Source organism: Papilio xuthus, unplaced genomic scaffold (assembly GCF_000836235.2).
Source record: "Papilio xuthus unplaced genomic scaffold, Pxut_1.1 DF826949.1, whole genome shotgun sequence".
In the NCBI taxonomy this organism is placed as follows: domain Eukaryota; kingdom Metazoa; phylum Arthropoda; class Insecta; order Lepidoptera; family Papilionidae; genus Papilio; species Papilio xuthus.
Window position 1 is genome coordinate 4,455,940 of NW_013531700.1, and position 24,393 is coordinate 4,480,332.

The 24,393-nt window shown below is 33.7% G+C and overlaps 4 protein-coding genes across 4 annotated transcripts; 3 read left to right on the forward strand and 1 right to left on the reverse strand.

Annotated features, from left to right (window-relative positions):
- The first annotated feature begins 6 nt into the window (after positions 1-6).
- LOC106120594 (uncharacterized) lies at positions 7-1,850 on the forward strand. Its single transcript, XM_013315948.1, has 2 exons — positions 7-1,617; positions 1,725-1,850. Exons 1-2 carry the CDS (start codon positions 1,123-1,125, stop codon positions 1,848-1,850), a joined length of 621 nt encoding a protein of 206 aa, XP_013171402.1. The 5' UTR covers positions 7-1,122.
- An 882-nt stretch (positions 1,851-2,732) lies between these two features.
- Positions 2,733-4,307, reverse strand: LOC106120619 (WD repeat-containing protein 18). The gene has a single exon (XM_013315975.1). It carries the CDS (start codon positions 4,199-4,201, stop codon positions 2,858-2,860), a length of 1,344 nt encoding a protein of 447 aa, XP_013171429.1. The 5' UTR covers positions 4,202-4,307; the 3' UTR covers positions 2,733-2,857.
- A 308-nt stretch (positions 4,308-4,615) lies between these two features.
- Positions 4,616-24,200, forward strand: MCTS1 (malignant T-cell-amplified sequence 1 homolog). The gene is made up of 5 exons (XM_013316200.1): positions 4,616-4,755; positions 22,437-22,589; positions 23,219-23,319; positions 23,635-23,836; positions 24,051-24,200. The coding sequence occupies exons 1-5, from the start codon at positions 4,745-4,747 to the stop codon at positions 24,130-24,132; spliced, it is 549 nt and encodes a 182-aa protein (XP_013171654.1). The 5' UTR covers positions 4,616-4,744; the 3' UTR covers positions 24,133-24,200.
- Positions 5,373-6,879, forward strand: AdipoR (adiponectin receptor). The gene has a single exon (XM_013316199.1). It carries the CDS (start codon positions 5,676-5,678, stop codon positions 6,834-6,836), a length of 1,161 nt encoding a protein of 386 aa, XP_013171653.1. The 5' UTR covers positions 5,373-5,675; the 3' UTR covers positions 6,837-6,879.
- Positions 24,201-24,393: the final 193 nt, after the last annotated feature.

A 24,393-nucleotide genomic window follows, 5' to 3' on the forward strand; every position in this document is an offset into this window, starting at 1 on the left:
CGACGAGAGTGACACTACTACTCCAGTTCTATCAGAAAATATGACCTATCAAATAAACAAACTGGAACAAATAAGCATTTATCAAAGTTGGGGTATTTTGTTGGTGAACTAAACAATAATGGTATTGTAATATATGGGAAACCTACCACGGGTTAAGTTTATGGGAGAATGCGTCACTCGCGGATTATTTTTAAGAAAAAACTTAAGTGGTGTCAAAATAATGAATCGCAAATTAAAATGGACATCATAGCGGCACAACATCGGGATAAATTTTTTGGTGATTTCTGGAAAGAAATTAACAAATTGAATCCAAAGCCGACCATCCCTGTGAGTGTAGAGGGTAATCATGATCCTGTTCAGATTGCTAACGCATTTAAGAATTATTTTCAAGTGTAGGGTGTATCAGTGCCTGCGAGTTCTGATATGATCCGCAGCAAAAGCGAGGGGGAAAGTGTTAGGTTGGTTCTGTCAAAAGAGGTAGCACGGGTGTTGAGGGACATGAAGCGGGATAAGATAAGTCACCTGGGCATGATTCTCTTAGTATAGAAAATTTGCATTATGCTGGGGTTCACATGCCCAGGGTGCTTTCCATGCTGTTCACCTTCTGTATTGGTCATGAGTACCTGCCTGCGGGGTTGATGAGTACTGTGGTGGTCCCTATCAGTAAAAACAAACCGTGTGATATCTCTAAAATGAGTAACTATCGACCTATATCACTCGCTACAGTCATAGCGAAGGTGCTGGACAGGGTGCTTGATGAACAACTATCGAAACATATTAGGCTACACGACGCTCAGTTTGGTTTCCAACCTGGGTTGTCCACTGAAACAGCAATTTTAACACTCAAGAATACTGTCCAGTACTACACTGATAGAAATACTCACGTATATGCCTGTTTCCTAGACCTATCAAAGGCATTTGATATGGTCCAATATAATAAATTGTGGCAGAAACTGTCTGACGACACAGACCTTCCTTGCGAGCTCATATCTCTATTAAAGTGCAGGTATTCGAATCAAACCAATTATGTTAAGTGGGATGGGGCGGTATCGGATGAGTATAGATTGAGCTGGGGGGTGAGGCAAAGGGGGGCTGACATCACCCAGACTTTTTAACCTTTAAATGGATGGACTGATCCGTGAGCTCAGCGGTACTGGTATAGGCTGTTCCATAGATGGCACCATGATAAATATAAGTTACGCCGATGATATGGTACTGCTGAGCCCATCGTTGAGCGGTCTTCGTAAGTTGATCTCCATCTGCGAGTGCTACGCCGAGGCCCAGGGTCTCAAGTACAATTCTACTAAGAGTGAATTGATGCTCTTCAAAGCCGGCTCGAAGACATATGACATACCACCAGTCAAATTGAACAACCATCCTCTCAAGAGAGTGGAGAGAGTGAAGTACTTGGAGCACTGGGTCACGGATACACTCAATGATGATTTAGATTTAGAAAGAGAACGCAGGGCATTGTCAGTCAGAGCGAACATGTTGGCTCGTAGGTTCGCACAATGTACCATACCCGTGAAAATTACACTTTTTAAAGCCTACTGTCAGTCCCTTTATACGTGCAGCCTATGGTTCAAGCGTTCACAAAGGGCTTACAATGCCTTGCGGGTTCAGTACAACAATGGGTTCAGGGCTCTGTTGGGGCTGCCGCGCTTCTGCAGCGCGTTTGGGATGTTTGCTGATGCTGGTGTTGACGGCTTCGCCGCATTGATCAGGAAGAGAGCAGCATCCCTGATGTGGGGGTGCGGGACAGCACCAACAGCTACCTGCAACTCATTGTTGATAGAGTGGGATTGGACTGCCCAGTGCTGGCCATGTGGACATGTCTACATGTGCCCTAAAGAATTTTGTTTTATTTTATTTTTGTGCTAGTGTTTAATTTGTATTTTTGTTTTGTATGGACCATGTGTCTGAATTAAAGATTTATTATTATTATTATTATTACGAAAGCAGTGAGCATTATGTTGCGTTCTTAAAATATGTTCGCTTTAGTCAGAAGATTAAATTAAAGTTGCAATTAACGAAATGGTTTTATTTTTCCTAAATTGTTTTCCCTCGAATAATACTTTGAACGTCAAAAAGGAAACTGACAGATTGATTTTTTCATTGAAAATGACAATTTTTATTCTCCGTTTGTGTATCTAATTAGTCAAGAGTCCCGTCTCTTATTTTATATACTCTTTGTAGCTTCTTGTTGGACATAGAATATAAAAGCAAACTGCAACTACCAGTCACAGATACAAAAATTTTAAAAATAATCGAAAAATCTTTTCAAGTGATATTTTAAAGCCTGACTAAATAAATTGAAAATTAGACTATGATACTAGACACTGTACATTCAATATATGTATGAACACGAGTGTCTCTTGGATTATTCGTACCATTGTATTGTTAATTATAATATTAACATTAAATTAGCAATTTCTGTCGTAATCTATTGGAACCCGTACCCTTATTTACAAAACGATAGTCCGGATAGGTAGACATTTAAATGTGTATATTGATATGAATAAATCGAAGTCAATAGCAATCCTAGCCATAAACCGAAGTGGCAACTTTATGTCCAAACTCGGTTCACTAACATGAACACCTATATAAACTAAAGTTGAGATATTTAAAATCTAATAGGCATTAAAGATATTCATTTTTTATTCAACTTTATCACCAAACAATACATTTTGTTATTAGAATATTATTTAGCTTAGGAAAATAAAACAAAATAAATCAATCCATCATTATATTGAGTTCAGTACTGCTGTTGAAAATATAAAAGGACCACTGCACATAAATCCTGCATATTTATAATTTGAAGCAACAAATAAAACATTTCGTTAATGATAATTAAAATTTAAGAGCTAAATGTCTTCCGCTTGTTTTTTGTGTTAGCTTTAGGTTTCTGAACATTAGTTTTAACTGTAGTATTCAATGCATTGTTAACGGCATAAGCATACAGACTCTCATTAATCCACTTAAGCTTGTTTAATTCACTTTTAAGTGACTTCTCTTGTTTGTTATGTTCAATTCCTGTCTCCTTTGAAGGTTTTTCAATTTCCAACTTTATATCTTTATTTTCAGGCCAGAAATTGATTTTTTTGTCAATCAAAATTTCCAATTCTGTAATTTCCTCATTGTCTCTTTCTAATGTCCGTTCTAAACTATGTAATATAACTTTAGGCTTAAAATCTTGTGTATATATAGCTGGGCGGTTTAGGGTAAAGAAAGCATTTGTTATTTGCCCTTTATGCATTATTGTTCTTATAGGCTGTCTACTTCTTATATGCCATAAAACTAGTTGTTTGTCATTTGATGCTGACATTAATGTTTCACCATCAAGAGAAACAGATAAACTTGTTATAGCATCTGTATGACATGTAAAAATATGACTATTTTCTTCAGACATCAGCAATTCTTTATTTCTAACTGGATTTGTAAGACTAAATTGATAAATATCACCTTTCATAGTCCCTACAAACACATTTAGCTCTAACACATCTAGTTCAATACTAGATAATGGAATATCAAAAACTAAGTTCAATAATAATTCTCCTGTAGTTAGGTCATATATTTTGCAAGTTCTATCACTAGAAACTGTGTATAGTCGGCCTAATATGCCCATTTTACTAATACATAAATCTGTAACAGGCAAAGAATGATCTGAGATTATATAAACTGGGTCATGTTGACCAGCACGAGCTTGGTTAACTAGCTCAACTTCAGGATGTGTGGCGATTGCAGCCAACGACCACACCATAACCATTCCATCTTCAGCGGCGGAAACAAAATACCGCCCGCAACTTGTAAACTTTATCAAATTCACCTTCTGGTAATGTCGATTTAAGATTGTTAATAAGTTACCAGACGCCATCTGCCAAAGATAAATCTTCTCATCGATTCCCGCAGCACAGAATGATCCATCTTTCGTTATAGAAAAAGCATTAGCTTTACCCGGCAAAACGAAACGCATGCCTTGCACAGTTTGATGCGAATTCAAAGGCCAAACGTGGAGAATGGGTTTAGCTTTCTCAACAGCAACAAGGTAATCATTGCCGATAAATGAAAGTGTCTTCAATTCAGCCGTTCCACCACCTTTATAAGTCATCAGACTTGTGCCATTATGAGGATCCCAAACACAGCATGTCCACATAGTATTGTTGGAGTCACTAGTCACCAGAACTTCTAGTAAATTAGACATGTTTTAACGTCTTTCTTATAATGATTAATATCTGTAATTAATTAGTTAAAAAAATTAAATATAACACCATGTGCCAATAGCAGTCGAATCAATTTTGTTGATTTTCAAATTGACATTGACTTATATGGATCAATCGTAATTTGTTGCCAGGTTAGGTTAGGTGGTTGTGGAAATTTAAAAAATAAATTGGTCAATATACCTAGTTTCCAAAACTAAACTTTCGACATTAAAAATAAAACGTTTCTGTAATATTTGAAATGCTTTTTATTTATCTTAAAAAAGTGTACACAAAACACAGCATCTATGATCTAGTCACATAAATTTCGATGGTTGCCATAATACTGCTTGGTGATTGGTGGGTTTTAAAGATTCAATGCGACATTTCAACCAATCAATGTAAAGCTTTATTAGCGTTGATTGGTAGAAGCTCAATCGAGTTACATTTTGACAAGTATTGTGAAGTTTTGTCGTCGGTGTTTAAATTGTCGGTGAATTTGTTGAATTTTTCCTTGGTTATACATTGTGTTTCTGTTCTCCAGCGACATGTTTAAGAAGTAAGTAAGAACTTATATTTTAGTAAATAAATTTTTAACATCTCTTATAATTAAATACGTAAGTTCTAGGTTATAAAGATTCGTGTTTTATGTCAAAAAACTTATTGACGTAACATAAACGCACAATCAGCCAGCCAATCACGAACGAATTTCGCTCTTGTCACATATTTGTTGCCAGTGTTTATAATTAGTGATGTTTTAGTTACTTTTCTATATTTAAACGGAAAAATGAAAATCTTCTTAATTAAATTCGTTGAAGAATGAGAATCTTTAAATTTCATTATGATTTGATTTTAATCAATTTTCAACATTTAACATTAAAATTTGGAGTGTTCCATAAAATAGCTCTTTAAAAAGTACTCAAAGTAATATTTTAATATCAATTACAAATTTAGTAGTCTTAAACGTATAGAAAACCGTATAAACGTTACATTTTTTTATATTTATTGATTACGGCCAAAGTAATTTTTGCTGCTTAACGCGAATGAGCGTTAACAACGAACGTCACTATGATATGGTGACACGACAAACGAAAACGACAAAGGATTGTGATTGCAAAAATACTCCATTCCAAATGCGTTTGCTTGAGAGAGATAGATATATGTAAGAATAGGAAGGAACGATCATGGTGATTGCTTTTGCTTTTGGTCGACTCTTCGACAGTTCTTTGCAGCTGGTCTAAATTGATTGTTGTTCTACCGTAGCGCTACGATTTTTTTGCTATAAAATTTATCTTGGTATAAGTGAATTTCTACTGTTACATTTTTTATAATTCGTTTGTATAAAACACAAAAGACATTGTGTGTTTGTTTTACGTGACGTAACTGGATTTCACTCGAAACGAATAACTGTTCCTTCGCTTACGAAGGTCGTGTCGGATGCGAAAGCTCTTCGCGTAACCGATTGCGTACGACGCAAAGATGTGGGAAGTGGACTCTGACACGGGGTCCCACAGCGCTTCGTCGGATGGCTTACGACGACGGCAAGGATGGGACCCCGAGGCCGAGAGTCTCGCTTCTCAGATGGACGAGCTCGACGAGGTGCTCGCCGAGGAGGAGGAAGGATGTCCGTTACCGTCTACGCCCGAAGATCAACATTTACTGGACGCGGAAATGGCTGAAGTTTTGAAAGCTGGCGTACTCTCGGACGAAATAGATCTCGGAGCCCTAGCGCACAATGCTGCCGAGCAAGCTGAGGAATTTGTTCGCAAGGTGTGGGAGGCCTCGTGGAACGTGTGCCACTTCCGTCATCTTCCGCGCTGGCTTCAGGACAACGACTACTTGCACAAAGGACATCGGCCGCCGCTACCCTCATTTAGCGCGTGTTTCGCGTCTATATTCCGCATCCACACTGAAACCGGCAATATTTGGACCCACCTGCTCGGTTGTGTAGCTTTCATTGGCGTTGCAATATATTTCCTTACACGCCCGTCCATAGAGATACAGATGCAAGAGAAAATGATCTTTGGTGTGTTCTTTATTGGTGCTATAGTGTGTTTGGGTTTTTCTTTTGCATATCACACTTTGTACTGTCACTCAGAAATGGTAGGCAAGTTGTTCTCCAAGCTGGACTACTGCGGTATAGCACTGCTGATTATGGGCTCATTTGTTCCATGGCTGTACTATAGTTTCTATTGTCATTACAGACCGAAAATCATTTACTTATCAGTTGTGGTTGTGTTAGGAGTATTGTCTATTATAGTTTCATTATGGGATAGATTCTCTGAACCCCGTTTGAGACCTCTAAGAGCAGGAGTATTTATGGGCTTTGGACTTTCAGGGATTGTGCCAGCGATTCACTATGGAATAACAGAAGGTTGGTTTAGTCAGGTCAGTAAGGCATCTTTAGGCTGGCTAGTCCTTATGGGTTTACTTTATATTCTGGGAGCTATGTTTTACGCATTGAGAGTGCCTGAACGCTGGTTCCCAGGTAAATGTGACATTTGGTTCCAATCCCATCAAATTTTCCATGTGCTTGTTATTGTGGCAGCTTTTGTACATTACCATGGCATCAGTGAATTAGCCTCATACCGTGTGACAGTTGGAGAATGTTCAATGCCCCCATCATCTATTGCATTCTAGCCCATACCTCACCAATTGTGATAGTAGACCATAGATAATTTTTAAGTAGAATACAGATAATCAATAGTTTCATTGTCCTTTTTTCACAATTCTCTATTACTTTTATACTTTTTCAATGTTAAAACTTCTTGATTTACTATCAGGGCAGCTTGCAAAAAGAAATGCACACATAACACAATGAAACTGTTGATTTGAAGTTTTGAAATGAATCAAAGACCATGGGCAAATTTCGGGTTGTATGAAACTAAGTAAAACAACCAACTTTTATTTATTTGTTTTAGAAAATTAGATTATTTAGTTGAATTCTAAGTTCTCATAGATTTGCACACTAATTCAGATTACTATCCAAATGTTGTTCCTCTCTTATTTTATAAAGATTTTTAGTAACAAATAGTACTTAATTGTTTTTTCTAGTGACCTTCACTTAAACTTTGGACTCTTTCAATTTTTTTCTTATGTTGGTAAAATATTTTTAAATTGTATAAATCTTAAATGTCATTTCAAACTATCATATAGATTATATAATTGAACTTAAAATGTGGACATTTTGTGTTTAATCTTTGATTTGAATTACAAAATTAATCAAAATATTTCATGCAATAATGCAAAGTAGCATTCAGAAGTTCAATTGTAACATGTCTGTAGAATAATTGTTATAACTTCATATGATGTCATGTCTACACTAATTTGTGAAGACAATCCATGCATCTATTATGTCATCTGCATTGTCTATTGTGTCATTTTAACATGAGTTTGATTTTTTTAATATAATTTCATTTATATTTTGATGGTGCAAAGTCGGTTTTCGCTGAGAGATTGCCTTCCAATCAATCAGATCCAGCTCCAACCTCCTGTCATTTATAAATTTAGAAATTTCTCGACCTTTGAATGATTTTGCACTCTATTAACAAATATAAATTATACTAAGTAATTTTAATGTAATTTAATAAACAATAAGCAATTTTTTATACAATAATATAAGTTTTTTTTATACATTCCACCACAGTAATGGAGTAATGTGTTATTGTGTTGAAACATTTATTTATTTACATTTTGATGCAAACATTCTAATTTAGTGTGACAAAAAAGATTCAATGGCATTGTTGAATGGTCTGTGTTAGTATTAAAAGTAAAGTATATTCTAAATTGTAAGTGTTCATAAGGAATGAATATTTTATGAGAAAAAAAGAATAAAAATGTGATGGTTCTTATTTATAAATTGAACACAGAGTTACACTGTATTGATATAAATAAAAAAAAAGTTAATAACTATTTTCATCGGATTAAAAATATTAGGATTAAAATAGATTTTTCTTTTGTGCAGTTAATTTAGTATAGAGAAATTGATTTTTATAAGTTGATTTGTTTTTCCTTAGCATTAAATATTTTACTTTACTTAAAATATTTGCATATCAAAATTAAGAAATATGTTTGTGTTTTAGATTGAACTGGCAACAAAAGACCATATTTTTCACAGATGTATTGCAATCTTCAATTAATTGTCTACACTTTTTGTCTTTAAATTGATTCCAAGATTTTAATGGCTTTAAATGTTAAATGGGGATTTGTTTATGGTTATACCATAGATATGTCATTAAAATGAATTGAAATTAAAATTTTGGTAAAGACAAAAACTTTTGATTGTCATTATAAAAATGTTTGTAATCTGTTTTGACTGTTTGCTTAATATTTGTTGATTGTTTTCTTTTGTAAAGATAAAAAATATGATATTGTAATAAAGAATATGAATTTATCAATGAGTTTATTTATTTTTGAATATCCCCGGTAGCATTTAAGGAGTTACAATGCCTTTTTAACTATATTTTGATCATATTATGTGAATTCTTTCCCTAATGTACTCTACAATTTAATCTTTTAATTAAAAATGTTATTCTTTGTACCATAACCTCTTTTATCGTTCAAAAATCTATAGCAAATTGAACTTACTTTCTATTGGTTTTATATTTCAGTGTACCCACTTAAAAATTTAATCTGAACCAGGTCATTTGTTAATCGTTTACCGTGCAATAGCTGGTTTCTGGTTTGCATGTAATACAATGGCGCAATTACAAACGCGCTGTAAGCCTGCGGTGGTACCAAGTAACGATCGATTTGGTACGACCTTGCCACCAGCTGCCCTCTGACGTAGGACGATGCGAAAATATCTATAAAAATAAGTACGTTTAATAATGTTAGATATACTGTTTTGTATATTAATACTCAAAATAAATCAGGCTTTTATGTTCAATTGCTTATTGTTGTGAATTTTGCCCATTTCAGCGCTAAAAAGTGTCCAGATAGTGTTGTAAATTCGTCTCCTAACCTCAGTCTTTTATCTATATGACGCGTAGTATAAATCTGACCTAATAAAATCTTTATTATAAGATAAAAGTTCACGAAATAGCCTTATTTTTATTTTTAAAGACAAAGAAACTACGTTATCCTTTACCGTTTTCAGATTAGATAACATTAAATAGATAATAACGACTTTAAACACGTGAAAAAGTAGGTTTACGATATTGCTATGAAATAGTGAAGTTCTAACTTAAAAGAATTTAGTAATGCCTTGAATAAATAAAGATCAGTTGTATATTTGATTTCGCGACGAAAAATTCTGTTTTTTTTTCTTTAAATAATTTTGATTGAATATTCTTTCGATATTTTCCAATCAAGCTCGGCTTTATGTCCCTTAATGATTCGTAAGCTGACAAGGGTTCGACCGCTTCGACCATTAAGGTCACCTCAATATGACCTTGGCTAAAAATTTTGAACTTGGATAAAACTAAAAGTTAATATAAGTCCTTGTTTGTTTTCATTTTGTTTTTTTTTTAGTTTTATAGCTTAAATAATAATAATTAACCAAGACTCGAATGAGAACAACAATCGATTAAAATGTCGCAAAGTAATCAATCGCGTGCAACTATGTTGAAATCTTACAGTTGCAGTTTGCAGTATTTGAACGGTTAACTTTAAATGGGTTTTTAACATCTATGATATTTTCACTTGCTTTGCTATTGGATTTAAGCGTTTAATCATTGGTTTCTGAAGCTAAAACCTTCTATAAAAATATTGTTGTATTTGTTTTCTCACAGATAATAATGTGAGGGATAACGATATGTTTTAAACAAGGATTTTGGCATCAGAAACCAACGATTAACCGTTTTTCTCTTACATTTAGAATACGTTATTTTTGTACCACGATATTTTCAAATGCTATTTTTTATTAAGCATTTATTTATTTTTGTTTGTCTTCGCTGTGGTTATTAAAACTAACCAAGTACGCTTCAGTTGAACAAAAATAAGAACACTTGTATGTTTTCGCCTCTCTGATTTTAAGTACTTATGAAAGTCTAGACCATGTTAGCCTTAATGCATATTATAGTATTAAATGTACTAAATCCCATTTTTAAGTAAATTAGTAATGCTAATTTTCTTTTTAAATATTTGGAACGATGTTTATCTTTTAGGAAATAGGAAGTAAATATAAAATGTTGCGTTAACATTTAACGCATAACATTTTGCGTAACTTTAGTTTGTTTCGAGGTTAAATATTTGGCAAATAAGTTTATCCGCGGAAGGAAATATTAATGTCGTTATTTGTGCTCCTTGAGAGGTGCTAGCCAGGAAATTAAATTGTATCTTGTAGCTCGTAAAAATATAAAAGGTATCTATCCCATTTTAAATGAACGGCTAGGCTTTTAAAGAAATACATTTCCTATACATTTTGTAATTTTCAGATTTAGTAACAGAGTGAAGTCAAATTGTATATAACTTACTTATACTAACTTGTATACAGATGTGAGAAAATGTGTTTTTGTCGAAATGTTCTAGAATTTGCGACCTTTAGTGTCGATTAAACATGTGTATATGTAAAGGTAACAAAAAAATCAATATGGCGGTTGATGACGCGTGCTTTTAATGTTTCACAGATAACGAATATAGTTCATGAGTGTCGCTATGTGGGGAAAATAGATAAATGCTGCATATTAAATTTTGTGTTACTCAAATTTGGGCCAACGCCAAAATGTTAATAGAGTTTATTCATACTAGCCGCGACTCCGTCCGCGCGGTATTAAAAAAAATTGGTAGCCTATCTGTTTTTCCAGACTATGTGTTTGCCAAATTTTATCGAGATCCATTGAGAGATTCCGGGGACATTATATAACAAATATCCATCCGTCCATCCATACATCCAACATTCGTATTTATAATATTAGTAAGATTATAGGGAAGGGAATTTAAATATGACCAGCTTAGCCATTTGCTTAGATTATCATTCTTAAATATTAAAGAACAGTTGAAATTATGTTGACCTTGACTAAAATACTAATAACGTTATGTATATATTTAAATCTATTGTAATATGTAATATAATTTCGTAGTTTGTGGGCGTAGAATTAGCATATTCCGGCATCATAATCATTTTAATTAGAAGTTTCCAGTTAAAGAAGGAGATGACTTGTTTCGTTTACTACCGGTTACTTCCGTTGTTAATTTTAATTTTAACTAATAGATCAGTATTCAGGGTTATTTACGATACGTCTTACGGAAGCGGAAATCTATATTGCTTTGGTTATAATTTAATTATTGATATCATTTAGGGATATCACTATATTGTTCCTATCTTTCTATATGGATAAAAAGAAAAAAAAATGTTTGAGCATTTTTAAGCTGCCAGTTAAAACAATAAAATTAAAAAATAAGACCAATAAATAGTTTTATATTTCATTTTTTTTCTTAATATGGCCAGTATCGGTAAAAAGTAAAGCTTTGCTTTTTTCTGTAAATTAAAAAGCAACCATGTAAATACTAGCAATTTTCTGGCAACTCCATCCATTGTGTAACTATTAATGTATGGATTTATTACTTTTACTAGTAACATTGGCAGGCTAAGGCATAACGCGATATTGATTTTCACGGCTTCGGAAATAAATAACCTAGTTTTGCCAACTAATGAATATTAAAAAGCATTCATACTTCCATATTTTATAAGAAGAATAGGTTTTATTTTTAGAATTTATAGTTCGTATGTTGCGAATTATCACAAAAATAAGTTATTAGTATTGAAAATAAGATGTCAGTATGTGTTTAGGTATATTGGGTTAAAAAAATATTTTTTTAAGAAATGAGAGGGATTTTTAAATTCATATTTTATGATGTAAGTAAATTAATTAATATTAGTTAAAAGTTTATGTTAAACTAGGTAAAGTCCGCAACGATTTAAAAAACCTAATAAGTAGAATGTATGTTCTTCCAGACCATGTTCTATTATACATGTGTGCAAAATTTCATCAAGCTCCGTTGTGTCGTTGCGGAGATACCTTGAAACAAACATCTATCCATCCATCGAAACTTTCGCATTTATAATATTAGTAAGATAGAAGTAAGATGAGTATTAAAAACAACGATTTGGCATCCCTGAGTGTGATTATTTCGCATGCGGATGTGGGTCGCAGAGACGAGGCGAATATAGCGATTATATCATTTCCGAATTATTGCGTATAGATGATCTTAATCTGAACTGACAGTGGGTTTCTGAGACCAAAATCCCCTTAAACATTTCTTATACGATCATATATTTTATATAGAGGTTTTGATGTCAGAAACTATTGGTCATGTAAATACCCTTTATTTAGGATCTGCCAGTTTCCGAGCTAAGCGCGACTAGCCTCGCTTCAAAAAGAATAACTGGTATACCATAAAATTTTAAAGTCTCACAGTGGGCTGCTACTTATAAAACATGGCGACAAAAATGAGGGTAGTTGCGTAATATTTCCAATGTTAAAACGAAGTATATTTTGCGTTTTGTAATATAGTTATTACGGTACTGCACGCTTTCTCTAACGTGGACATAGATGTTGTTACGAGAGCAAGTCGTGATTATCTCTTGTACTACTTTCGACGACAGGAATTTATGAAATGTGGAGAAAATGCTTTATAAATTGTTTGTACACTAACCGAGAACTGAATTAACTATATCAATCGAAAGAGAATTAACCGTTAGTTTGTGACACCAAATATCTTTATAAAACATATCGTCCTTCCCATTCATTTGACAAAACATAGTTAACAATGTGTTTAAATCGGGGATTATGGTCTCAGAAACCAACAGTTAATGTCTGCTTGGATAGGACATTTCGCCACAACGCCCACAAGTCAACGTGAGCAAGCACTTCGATTCGATTAATTGGAATTAAGGCAGTCCTTTGTTTAAATGTTTTGTACAAATCTTCACTTAGGAACTCAGCACAATTGAGTTACTTGTAGTGTATGTTAAGAAATTGAACGTAATTGCTACTACCTATCATAGACATAGTATATCTAGGAATAAACGTGTATAATCCTAATAGGGGGAATAAGACGTATCAAGTTTCTGGTACTACGTCACTCGGTGGCGTCCGGTATGAGGTTTGTGGCAATTGTGGTCCCTCTCGGGGATTTATTGATGCCATCCTCTTGTTACCCTTTTGTATATGAGTACTGAGTTCTAGTATTAATAGGTTTAAAATATCGCTAATGCCAGGAGAATACTGGCAGATTAGGAAAGTAAAAAAATGCAACAATTTGTTTTTTTTTTGTAATATTCTATTATTAAAATGTTTGCCAAACTTTTCGTTTGGAAACTATTCCAGAAATCTGGAGAAAATTAGTCTGAACGATTAAGTTGGCGGGAAGTTCGTTAAATAAATTTTAGTTCTATAATTATTCTTGATGTTTATGATTAGATATATTTTATTTAATACCTACCTACCTACCTACCTCGGATAAAGAATTAGTTTAGCCGTTCAAAGGGGAAACGCTGCCAGTATCTTCGGGACCTTGCCTAAAAGGACTCTTTTTAATAATATATTTTGGTAAATTATTCGTTTTTTTTTAATATTTTATTTTATATCATAGATTTAAGACTATTCATTAGATTCTTTGTTAGTTTATTGTTAATAATTGCATTAGTTAATACTACTACTACACTAATAAATAATTCTTTTTTTAATCTTGATTTATGTTGGCTTAATGTTGTTGTTCACTTATTTGTTTTGTAACAAACGATTTCTAATGTATAAAAATATCAATTCCGGGTATTTTATCAGAGTATCAAATTATTGTTATGACAAGGAAACTACGATGTATTATAGATTATAAAATATTTTGGCCTCGCTATCTGGCAAGTTTACCATTGATTGATGTGTGCCATGACATCTCCATAACAAAAATACACATAAATGCACACGAAAATATCATCCAATCAATGTGGCAAAAACTTGTTTTTTTTTCCGGTTGAATTCTTTGACACTTTGACCTTCAGACATTGTAGTTTTTCTTGTTATTTCCTGTATTTATATACCACGCTATAATGAGATGTATAATGAAAATATAATCGTTTTATAAAGGATCAAATTGCTTTAAAAAAATTACATTGCCCTTAGCGTTTAGGTGATAATTTTGCATTTACCTTTCTAGATTGATATGGTTAAGAATTAAATTAAAAAAAACAACGCCTTTGGCTATGCTGTTATTTCAGTCTGCATAAACAACACGATAAATCCAGATGCCCATGTCTATTTATAGCAAGGCGTCTTGTGACTGTTTAGAATGATTAGTTTGTTGTAAACAAATATGTTCAGTAAGTTTCCACTGCTTAAAAACCTAATAAAACATATTCTTCTCTCCTTTCTTTTAAAGATATTGAGAGGGATGGCATTATTGTACATGTATTTCGTCAGGAATATCCAGTGTAAAATGGGCTTTATGATTATGACGACGGGTTGACTAACTCATTCTTACTTATGTTGTTTTGTTGCTTTTTCTCAGTGATATCTTAGGAAAATCCATTATTACAGTTTAAGCGATGGAATACTATGAATCGAAGTGTTGATATACTATGAGGTCAACGTCCACTACAAGTTAACAACCTACCCGCAATTCTGTTCTGTACATTTGCAATCAAAGTGGCATTTCAGTTCAATGTCTGTTTTTTTTTGCTTTCATTTATGGTTAGTTAGCTTCCGTTAAATAACTGAAGCACCGTTAACTGTCGCTGTTTTCCACGAAATAAAGCATTAAAATGGACCGTCATTTGTGTTTTTCAACACGATAATGAATTCACGGCATTGCGTTAATTTTTTTCGGAATAAATGCATACTAATAGCCGTATGCAGAAAACATGGCGCGACTTTACGAAACAACAATTATTAAATAATTAAGTCAGTAATTAAATTTAAAATAACAACAGGTCTTTTAAGATTTAATTCAAATCACTTGGTATAAAAAAAACATACGAATCGATAACCTACTTCTTTTTGAAGTCTGCTAAAAATTGACTTGCATGTTTGCATAGACGTAAAAGAGGAGAGCGATTCGTTATGATCTATGCTAGATGGTCTATGTCTATGAAAATCATAGATAAAAAAAGTTTTTTCTAATAGCTTTGTAGTTATCTCATGAACATGCATCGTTGCCAAGTTGGACTTTGTCCCCGATCTGAGATGTTTCGTTAAAATAAGTCAGCCTTAATTGGACAGTTTATTGATTAAATTGTGGTTTATTATCATACTAGCTTTCGCTCGCGACTCCGTTTGCGAAGAATTAATTAGTAGCCTGTATGTTCCAGGTTTTGTTTTACATCTATGCCAAATTTTAGCTAGATGCATGCATCTAATTACATAGTGAATAATTCTTGTATGTTCAATCCATTTAAAAAATAAAGTTTTCGTCAGTTATCTTAGTACTAAGACTGAATAGGATTTATTCTTGATATTAGGTACTTTTTTTGTTAAATAAATTTATCCACTAATGGAATTTACAACGATTAATGGAAGTTACACTAAAACAGTATAGACTAATCGATTGAGTTCAAGGACAAAACGATGTCTAGGCAACTAAATGTTGGGAACAAATTTAGTGTATAGGTATAATATTCTTAAGGTACGTTTCTACTAAAACATAGTTAAATTGCTAGTAGAAAAAACACTCCTGTTAATAACGTCAAAAAATGCACAAATTTTTTGGCTTTATAATTGACGTTTTTATGCCGAGTTACGCATCTTTGGCGGGAATACGTTCGCCCGACGAAAAAAAATCTATTTCGGTCACGCCTCCGCGACATAACATAAATAGGTTGCCGGAATTTTTCTAAATGGCCATGGATTTTTGTTTTTAGGTTAATTCGTGTTGTAGACTGAAATATATCTAACATTAGGATGGCGTTCTTTAAAAGTATATTATAATGTTTGTATAATTGAATACATTGTCTTGTCATAATCAAAGTATGTACGAGAATTTTCCACCAGAGGTCAACACTTACACTTAGTCTTAGTATAATTTTATGTAAGCTAATTATGACAGAGGAATTTGATCCTTAAGAGGAACCAATTAAGAACATTAATCTGAGACGTTACGTGTAAAGAGGAAAATTTTATATTATTCCTTACGTACAAATTGTAGCGATGAATCCAACGTATTTTGCATTAGTTAATTGTTCTTTTTCCTTTCATGTAGACTCATTCATTTGTTATTTAATTGTAGGAACTGTCTATACATATTGCTTGACGGCAAACTTTGAACACAGATTTACTACCAGACTTAAAATGGGTTGTTTTAAGGAAGATCTTCAGTTAGATTATGTTTAAGAAATTGGAAATCTACGTTAAGGCAATGTTTAAGTAATCATTAAACGACTTTAGGTATGATAAAAAGTGTTTTTTGAGAGGAAACTTTAACTTTTGAAACATTTTTAATATTTTCTTCATCTCTAGACGGCTCAATTGCCTAGAAGTCAAACCTATAATACCCATTTGATCTTTATAGCCGTCTTTATGATAATGTGAATGTATCTTGTTGACGAAACTTAACTATAGTTTGCGTTGTCAAGTTCAGACTTATATGACTTGACGTTTATTTGCCCTTGCTATGTCTCCAGACTGTGACTTGTTATTTCTATTAAATTATTATCGACCAAGAAACGTTGAACTCTAGAAACTTTTTACATAGATATTTGTTGTTAACACGCTAATTGTCAACACGTTATGCGTTGACATCGATGTGAGTCGTCGTGGCATTGAATGTGTTAATTGACTTATAAATAATCAATTAAATAAAACGAATAGATGTGCTAGACCAGTCTTTCCCAAAGTGGGCGATAACGCCCCCTTGTGGGCACTGCCGGTCTCAAGGGGTGCGGTAAGAGACCCAGAAAGAAAATGGGGGCGTTGTGTAGAGGCCTGCGGGGTGATTTGTAATTTTATTTAGCTAGGAGGACACTTTGACAACGACTGCATGAGCTCTCGACTCTCAACAACAACTTGTGAACATCAACTAATATGAATTAAAAGATTGCCTAAACTGTCATATGGGGGCGCAAAATATAATTATTCTCAAAGTGGGCAGTAGACAAAATAAGTTTGGGAACCACTGTGCTAGACTATTAACGTTGGCAAGAATATGAATCAACTAAACTGTCAAACTCCACTTTACAAAGTAATATGGGGTGAAAAAACATCTGTACAATTCCTGAAATGTCAATAATCGATGTAATATTGTTAGCTTTAATGACGTGGTCAGTAATACCATTGTTGTCTTATGTTTCTTTTACATTGCGACAATAATTTATGCATGGTCGTATTGGCTGATGATAATTCTGTGGAAAGCATTCTTTTTGGAGTCCTTTGAATGATGGTCGATGAGAGTCTGGAGTTAGTTTATGCGACGTTTGACATGGGAAAATCGGTGTGTACGAAGTGTGTACGTGAATATTTTATTATGTTTTATTTCATTATAGGGTGGCAAAAGAGCAAGCGGTTACTTGAATGCGCCAAAATAACGAAGAAACCGCTGTCCATAAGCTTTCCATAGTCCATAGTCTTCTCATATTCCTAGTTTAAACTTTTTATTATATACTCTACTTGTATATTAGTTATTGTTTGATGTTATGCAAGTCACACTAAAATATATTACGTTGATGCCATTTGAGTTTCGTAATTGAAATGATATTTCTGTTTGATATTATGAATTTGTTTACATTACATTGATGAGTTTTATGGTTTTTTTATAATCTACTGCGAAGGATATACGAAGTAAAGCGGTAATGTATACGTATTAATATGATAAAATAGAAAAAATGTTAAATAGGAAAACGTGACTTGGCGATCACGTGTTTCCTAGCGGCGTTCAGCATGTCGCTTGAGCGTAGGGTTGCTGCGTAAAAACTTTTATTTTTTTACATATTTTTTTTCTTATTTAATACAAAGTATATGATAATAAAAGCTTAAGTAAAAAATTTAATTGCTCAATGGCGTAATTCTTATTTATCTAGTTCCCAACGTGTTAATGTAATAGGAATGCCTGTAAAGAAAAATCTTGGCTTTATTTACTTGCTTTTATTCCAGCAACTAAAGGAAGTGAGCATATCCTTATACCGATATTTTTTGTCAACCCTAATGTCTTATCTGTGCACGAGCCGTTACGGTGATTGTGTCGAAATAAAACACTTCAATCTACGTAATTTCTGTAATAATCGTGGTTAAAATCTTTAGAAAATATATTTTTCTAGGATTAAATAAATATGTTTGGGGAAAAGTGGTAAAGAAATCAAGAATCGCATCGTTGTTTGTTTAAATATTTTTGTACAACCCTAACAGACTCTGACGATTATTGATTAAAAATATGACGGTTGACAATTAAAATCCTCGTGACGCCTCCGATGTTATAAAAAACTTCGAAAAATTATTGCCACAGAGTAGAATTTGCGTGTGATTGTATTCGTCTGCCCTTCAAATGTCAACGCCATGCTACTAGAGATTGCTTAAAACATTTGTTTTTTTTTTTAAAAAGGGACTCACGTCCGCAAGAAAAGAACATGCAGATTGAAGCAAAGGCTTAGGTGAACTATGTAACTTTTTCTGTGAAAATATTATAGCATAAAATTTTGCAGATTTTAATCATTTTTTTATAACTTATGTAATTAATAGCACTTATAAACTGAGTTCAGGTTTGTACCAATTTTTCTCAAACTGTTTAAAATGCAAGGTTTTTAATGACGTTGAAACTGGTTTTAAAAGCATTTTCGATTTTATTTAAAAACTAGCTGTCGCCCACGATTTCGTCCGCGTGGATATATAAAAAAAACTTAATATATAGATAAGTTAAATAAAAAGCAGCTCTTCAAGGCATAAATTCGAAAAAAAAAGAATAAATATAATAGTATCCTATGTCCGTCTCGTGGCTCTAAGTTACCTCCTCACTAATTGTCAGCTATATAGGTAAAGCCTTTCTTGAGTTATAAATAGTATAACTAACAAGACTTTCTTATATATATATATAGATTTTAATTTTTTATGTTAAAACATGTTGAAATATTTATGTTGTTACTTGAAAATAACGATAAAAACGTACCGAATTTTTGCGCCTTTAATGTATTTTTAATTGCAAAACCTTTCAGTTGCACTGACTTTTGTAAATACTTGGGTAATAAGGGATGTTTCATTAAAATTGTACAAGCCCATTTTAATTGTTCAGTAACGTTTTCATTTGTTTTTTTTTAATTTTGTTTGTATTAAGACCACCAATTAGTAAGAAAGTAGCTGTCGCCCGCGACTCCGTCCGCGGGGATAAATAAAAAAAACTTAATTAGTGTAGCCCCCCCATCCAACCATCCATATCACATCCATCTAAACATTCGCATTTATAATATTAGTAAGTTAAATAAAAAGCGGCTCTTCAAGGCATAAATTTTATAAATAGTATCCTATGCCCGTCTTCTGGCTCTAAGCTACCTCCTCGCCAATTTTCAGCCATATCGGTGAAGCCGTTCTTGAGTTATAAATAGTGTAACTAACACTACTTTCTTTTATAAATATAGATAACAATTTAAAATTACTTTAAGTTCAATTTTTATTTTACACAATGCATTTTATCACAAGCCAGTTACTATGGGCAGTTGCTATATGTTTTGGGCTTAAGAAAGTTGTAAAACAACTTTTACATTTTGATGCACGTAGTTGCTAGTGTGTGTCGAAATACAGGTCCTGTTTCTTACAACATCTTTGTCAAGTCACGATATTGACGGATGTTTAAAAGTTGAGGTTATTTAAATGGTCTTTTTAAAAATGTACTAGCAGTCGACCGCGACTCCGTCCGCGTCGATATATAAAAAACTTAATTAGTGTAGCCCACCCATCCTTCCATCCACCTAAACATTCGCATTTATAATATTAGTAAGTCAAGTAAAAAACGGCTCTTCAAGTCATAAATTCGAAAAAAATGAATAAATAGTATCCTATGTCCGTCTTCTGGCTCTAAGCTACCTCATCACCAATTTTCCTAACTAACTAACACGACTTTATTTTATATATATAGATTATTACATGCTTTTATTTAGTTTTACTTGTCCCGATGTTTATCATCAAATCTTGCAAATTTAATCCACTTCCCTGTAACTGATTGAGTTGAAGTCTTGCATTCATGTATAAATCGCGTGATAATGCAATATTATGATGGTGTTATTGACGAATAGTTTGTCCTTTTTAATTATATTTGATTATTTTAATGAACAAGAAAGTAATAAAATTGTTTTACTGTAATTTACTTTAATTATTTAATGTAGTTTATTAAGAACACTATAACAAATAATAGTGAAGAAATTAAAAATGTGTTTATATTGAATATGAAAATACGTCGATTTTTACAGATTTGGCAGTTTCGATAGTTCAAGTGACACGTATTGTTGTCTCCGTTTTTTTCAAAGAGTGTGAGTGGGATGGCTAAATGTTTGGGTATTAGGAAAGCAATAAGTTCAAAAGATTCGTGACTGAATCACATTCCGACTGTGATAAGCGCAACTGGAATAAATCTGTTTCCACTAGCGATTAAGGTTATTCCACCTTACTTTATCGTTATTTGTTCTATTCTTTTATAGTCTATGTTACATTAAGGTAAGTAATAAAGAAATGCAGTTAAAAAATAATATAAAATTAGCTGCCGTCCGCGCGTATATCAAAATAAACATAATCAGTAGCCTATGTTTTCTTCCAGGCTATATTATACATCTATGCCAAACATCCATACATTCAATCGCGTTTATAATATTATTAGTAAATAGTAAGATGTATGATTATAAAGTCTTTATTATAGTATAAGCAATCTAGTAATACGCAACTATGTAACTGCGGCCCATAAACAACACAAGAAGACGTATATGTAGAAACTTGACTGAGTATAAATATTAACACCATAACATCTGGCAAAACATGTTAATAACCATAATGATATGTGAATTACGTCATAATTTACCTTGACCTAATACTATACCATTGTAATACCACTGTCACGTGTCTAACAAGGCCGCTCTCTGAAGCCATTGCATGCACGTGAGCTGGTTGCAATGCGACAAATTCAAACGCACTTTCTAGCAATAAGTACAGTGGCCATGTTTTAAAATGTTTTGATGGATACGTCCTAAAAATTACCTTTTAACAGTGGAGGACGCAAGTAACATGTATTGCACGTATTGGTCGACTCGTCCGGTGCCACGATCACACAGACTACAGACTTGCAGTGGAAGTAATTCCGCGTTTCGTCTGATGAGTGTGCGATCTGGAGGTCTAATCTTAGTGCTTATTCCTTCCCACCCTTTTCTTATAAGGAAATGATGGGATGGGGAAGTGGATTTGATGGAGGTGGGAGGCATAGCTAGGGGTAATATTCTCTTTTTTTGCGTCTCTTCATCCGTCGATTAATAGTCGGCAAAGAGTCTGCTATTGTGGATGTATATGGGCAGCGGCCGCTTGGCCATTTGGGCGATTTGGGCGAAGGTGGCCGTTAGCTAGTTTGCTACCTAATGCTACATATAAAAAAAACTTTATGTTATTCCATAGTGTTATCTATCTCATACTTATGTACAAACGTTCGCATTTATGATATGTATTCTTAAGAAATACGCGGCAAAATTTGTCATGTACATGTCTGATGTGTGGTCTCCCTTGTTAGATGTCCCAAGCGACCGCCCACACAGCGTTTGCTTCAGTATACCTAACACGTTTTAATCACTCTGAACGGCTCAATACAACTTCAATGGATGGAATACATTCCAAGAAGCCTTTAAAATTTTCTCTCTTCAGTTAATGTATGCTACAAACGTTATATGGATTACTCAATATAAATGCGTAGGACATGCGTCATTAGAATGAACAAAGGCTTCGTTATTTCATATCGTTTACAATGGAAACCCTTGGAAATCTTGTCAAATTAATTGCGTCTAGTAATTTTATTTATGTTAGTACTAGCTATCGCCCGTGATTCCATCCGCGCAGAAATAAAAAATAACATAATTAGTAGCCTACGTTTTCTTGAAGATTATTTTCTTTTGTATGCCAAATTTCAGCCGGATACATGCAGCCCTTCTGGAGATACTGTCAAACAAACCTCCTTCTATCCATTCGTTTTTATAATATTAGTAAGAAAAACTCCTTGTCCCGGATAATGAACACATTGAGCCTTTAAAGACTAGTATTATTATGGAGGTGGATAAAGATTTTTCTTCGGCTTATACTTTCCTTCGATCTGTTTTACGTTTTTTAGTGTATTTAAAATTGTATCTGCCTGTTTCAGATTTGACGAGAAGGAGAGCATATCGGGGGTGCAGCAGCTCAAGTCCTCGGTGCAGAAAGGCATCCGTGCGAGGCTACTCGAGCTATACCCACATCTCGAGAACCACATCGACCAAGTGCTGCCCAAGAAGGACACATTTAGGATTGTTAAATGGTACTTATGATTATCTCCCTGCTCTTTTAAATACATGGTTGACATAATACTTATTTTCCATAAATCTGAATTCATTAGAATCCTTTGGCGCGAATGGCGCGCTTTCATTACAGTCATGTGTCAGAATGATTAGTGAGGGGACATAAACGTCGACATTTTAGCAAGGCTAGTGTTGCGCCAATACACCGGCACAGTGTCGGATTTTCTTCTTAACAGTAAGACAGGGGATTGTTCGGGCGCTCAAACAGCTAAATCGTATAATAGTAAGAATGGTTTAAATGTCTCGTTTCTTACCAACAGAACATTCAAAATATTGCTTACATTGTTTCTGTCGGATATCGTGACGGTGTATTCGGACATGACCCCGCAATACGAGCACCATTATATTGCGCAAGGTCACGCAAAGGGCAATAAACAGGGCAATGGAATCATTCTACGAAATTGCTTTAGGAGTTAGAACCAAAGTGACAAACATTGTCAGAAATATTAGCAATTTGTATCGCATCTCTACAATAATTTACTTATGTAATTTTATTGTGGAACGTTTCAAATTGCGCAAATACAGTTATCGGCAATCAATGGTCAATATTTAATGTCAAAGTCAAAGGTGTATTTTTTTTATATTCCAGCCATGATCATATCGAGATAATGGTGAACAGTGCAGGCGAGCTGCTGTTCTTCCGCCACCGAGAGGGACCATGGATGCCTACCTTGAGACTGTTGCACAAATGTAAGAAAATATAAGATACTCAATGGAATTATTTCTAAATGATGAAAACAAAAAAACAAGCATTAAAACCATCTTTTGTGAATATGGTTCTTAAGACGAACCTACTTTCCCTAAAGCAACAATCTTACTACTACTATTATAAATGCGAATGTTTGGATGGATGGATCTCTCTGAAATTTGGTATAGGCTATTTATTAAGTTTTTATTTATTCCTTGCGGACGGAGTCACGGAGCGACAGTTAGAATTTTATAATTATGTAAAATTCATATTTTTCTTTACTTGATGAAATTAAAAAAAAAATACCTTATTTCCAGATCCATTCTTCCTGCCGATGCAGCAGGTTGACAAGGGTGCGATCCGCTTTGTGCTCAGTGGTGCCAATATTATGTGTCCCGGTCTGACGTCACCAGGAGCCCGCATGTCCTCCGTCGACAAGGGACAGGTGGTGGCAGTGATGGCTGAGGGGAAGCAGCATGCGCTGGCTGTTGGGATGACCTCATTGTCTACAAATGATATGTAAGACTTAAAGCATTCATCCATACCTTCGTCGTCTTCCATATAGAAATCGTTTAATGCCAATACAAACAATAAGAAAAAAAAACTAATAATATAAAAGCAGAACTAAGTTCTTCTGTCCAAATTCTCTGTATGTCTTTACTCAATAGTGCATTTTTTAAATTCTTTTTTTTATTATTTGTACAATTTTTTAGGTTTCGTTCTATGATTTCAGAGCCAAAGTGAACAAAGGCGTTGGAATCGAGAATTTCCATTACCTGAATGATGGCCTGTGGCAGATGAAGCCCGTCAAATAAATCAACACTTACTACAACTACGCACATATTATTATTAAGCTTCTCTAATAAACTCGAGTTCTAATTTATTACTTGTTTTAATTTTCCCTGCTTATTAATGTCTGCACTGAATTCGTTAAATTTACTAGCAGATTATTGATGCAAAATAAATGACAGATATTGAAAAAAGAAAATCATAGTTATGATTAAGTTTAACATTTCTTAGACCTTTATACTTGCTTGCTTGCTTGCTGTTTACCATTAAAAATGGCCGCTAACATT

Bases quoted from the DNA above. Each gene is read 5' to 3' on its own strand.
- LOC106120594 (XM_013315948.1), top strand. From the start codon at position 1,123: ATGGATGGACTGATCCGTGAGCTCAGCGGTACTGGTATAGGCTGTTCC. The intron at 1,618-1,724 runs GTTCAGTACAAC...CGCATTGATCAG, and splicing joins GGGCTTACAATGCCTTGCGG to GAAGAGAGCAGCATCCCTGA.
- LOC106120619 (XM_013315975.1), bottom strand. From the start codon at position 4,201: ATGTCTAATTTACTAGAAGTTCTGGTGACTAGTGACTCCAACAATACT.
- MCTS1 (XM_013316200.1), top strand. The intron at 22,590-23,218 runs GTACTTATGATT...TTTATATTCCAG, and splicing joins ACATTTAGGATTGTTAAATG to CCATGATCATATCGAGATAA. The intron at 23,320-23,634 runs GTAAGAAAATAT...CCTTATTTCCAG, and splicing joins CTTGAGACTGTTGCACAAAT to ATCCATTCTTCCTGCCGATG.
- AdipoR (XM_013316199.1), top strand. From the start codon at position 5,676: ATGTGGGAAGTGGACTCTGACACGGGGTCCCACAGCGCTTCGTCGGAT.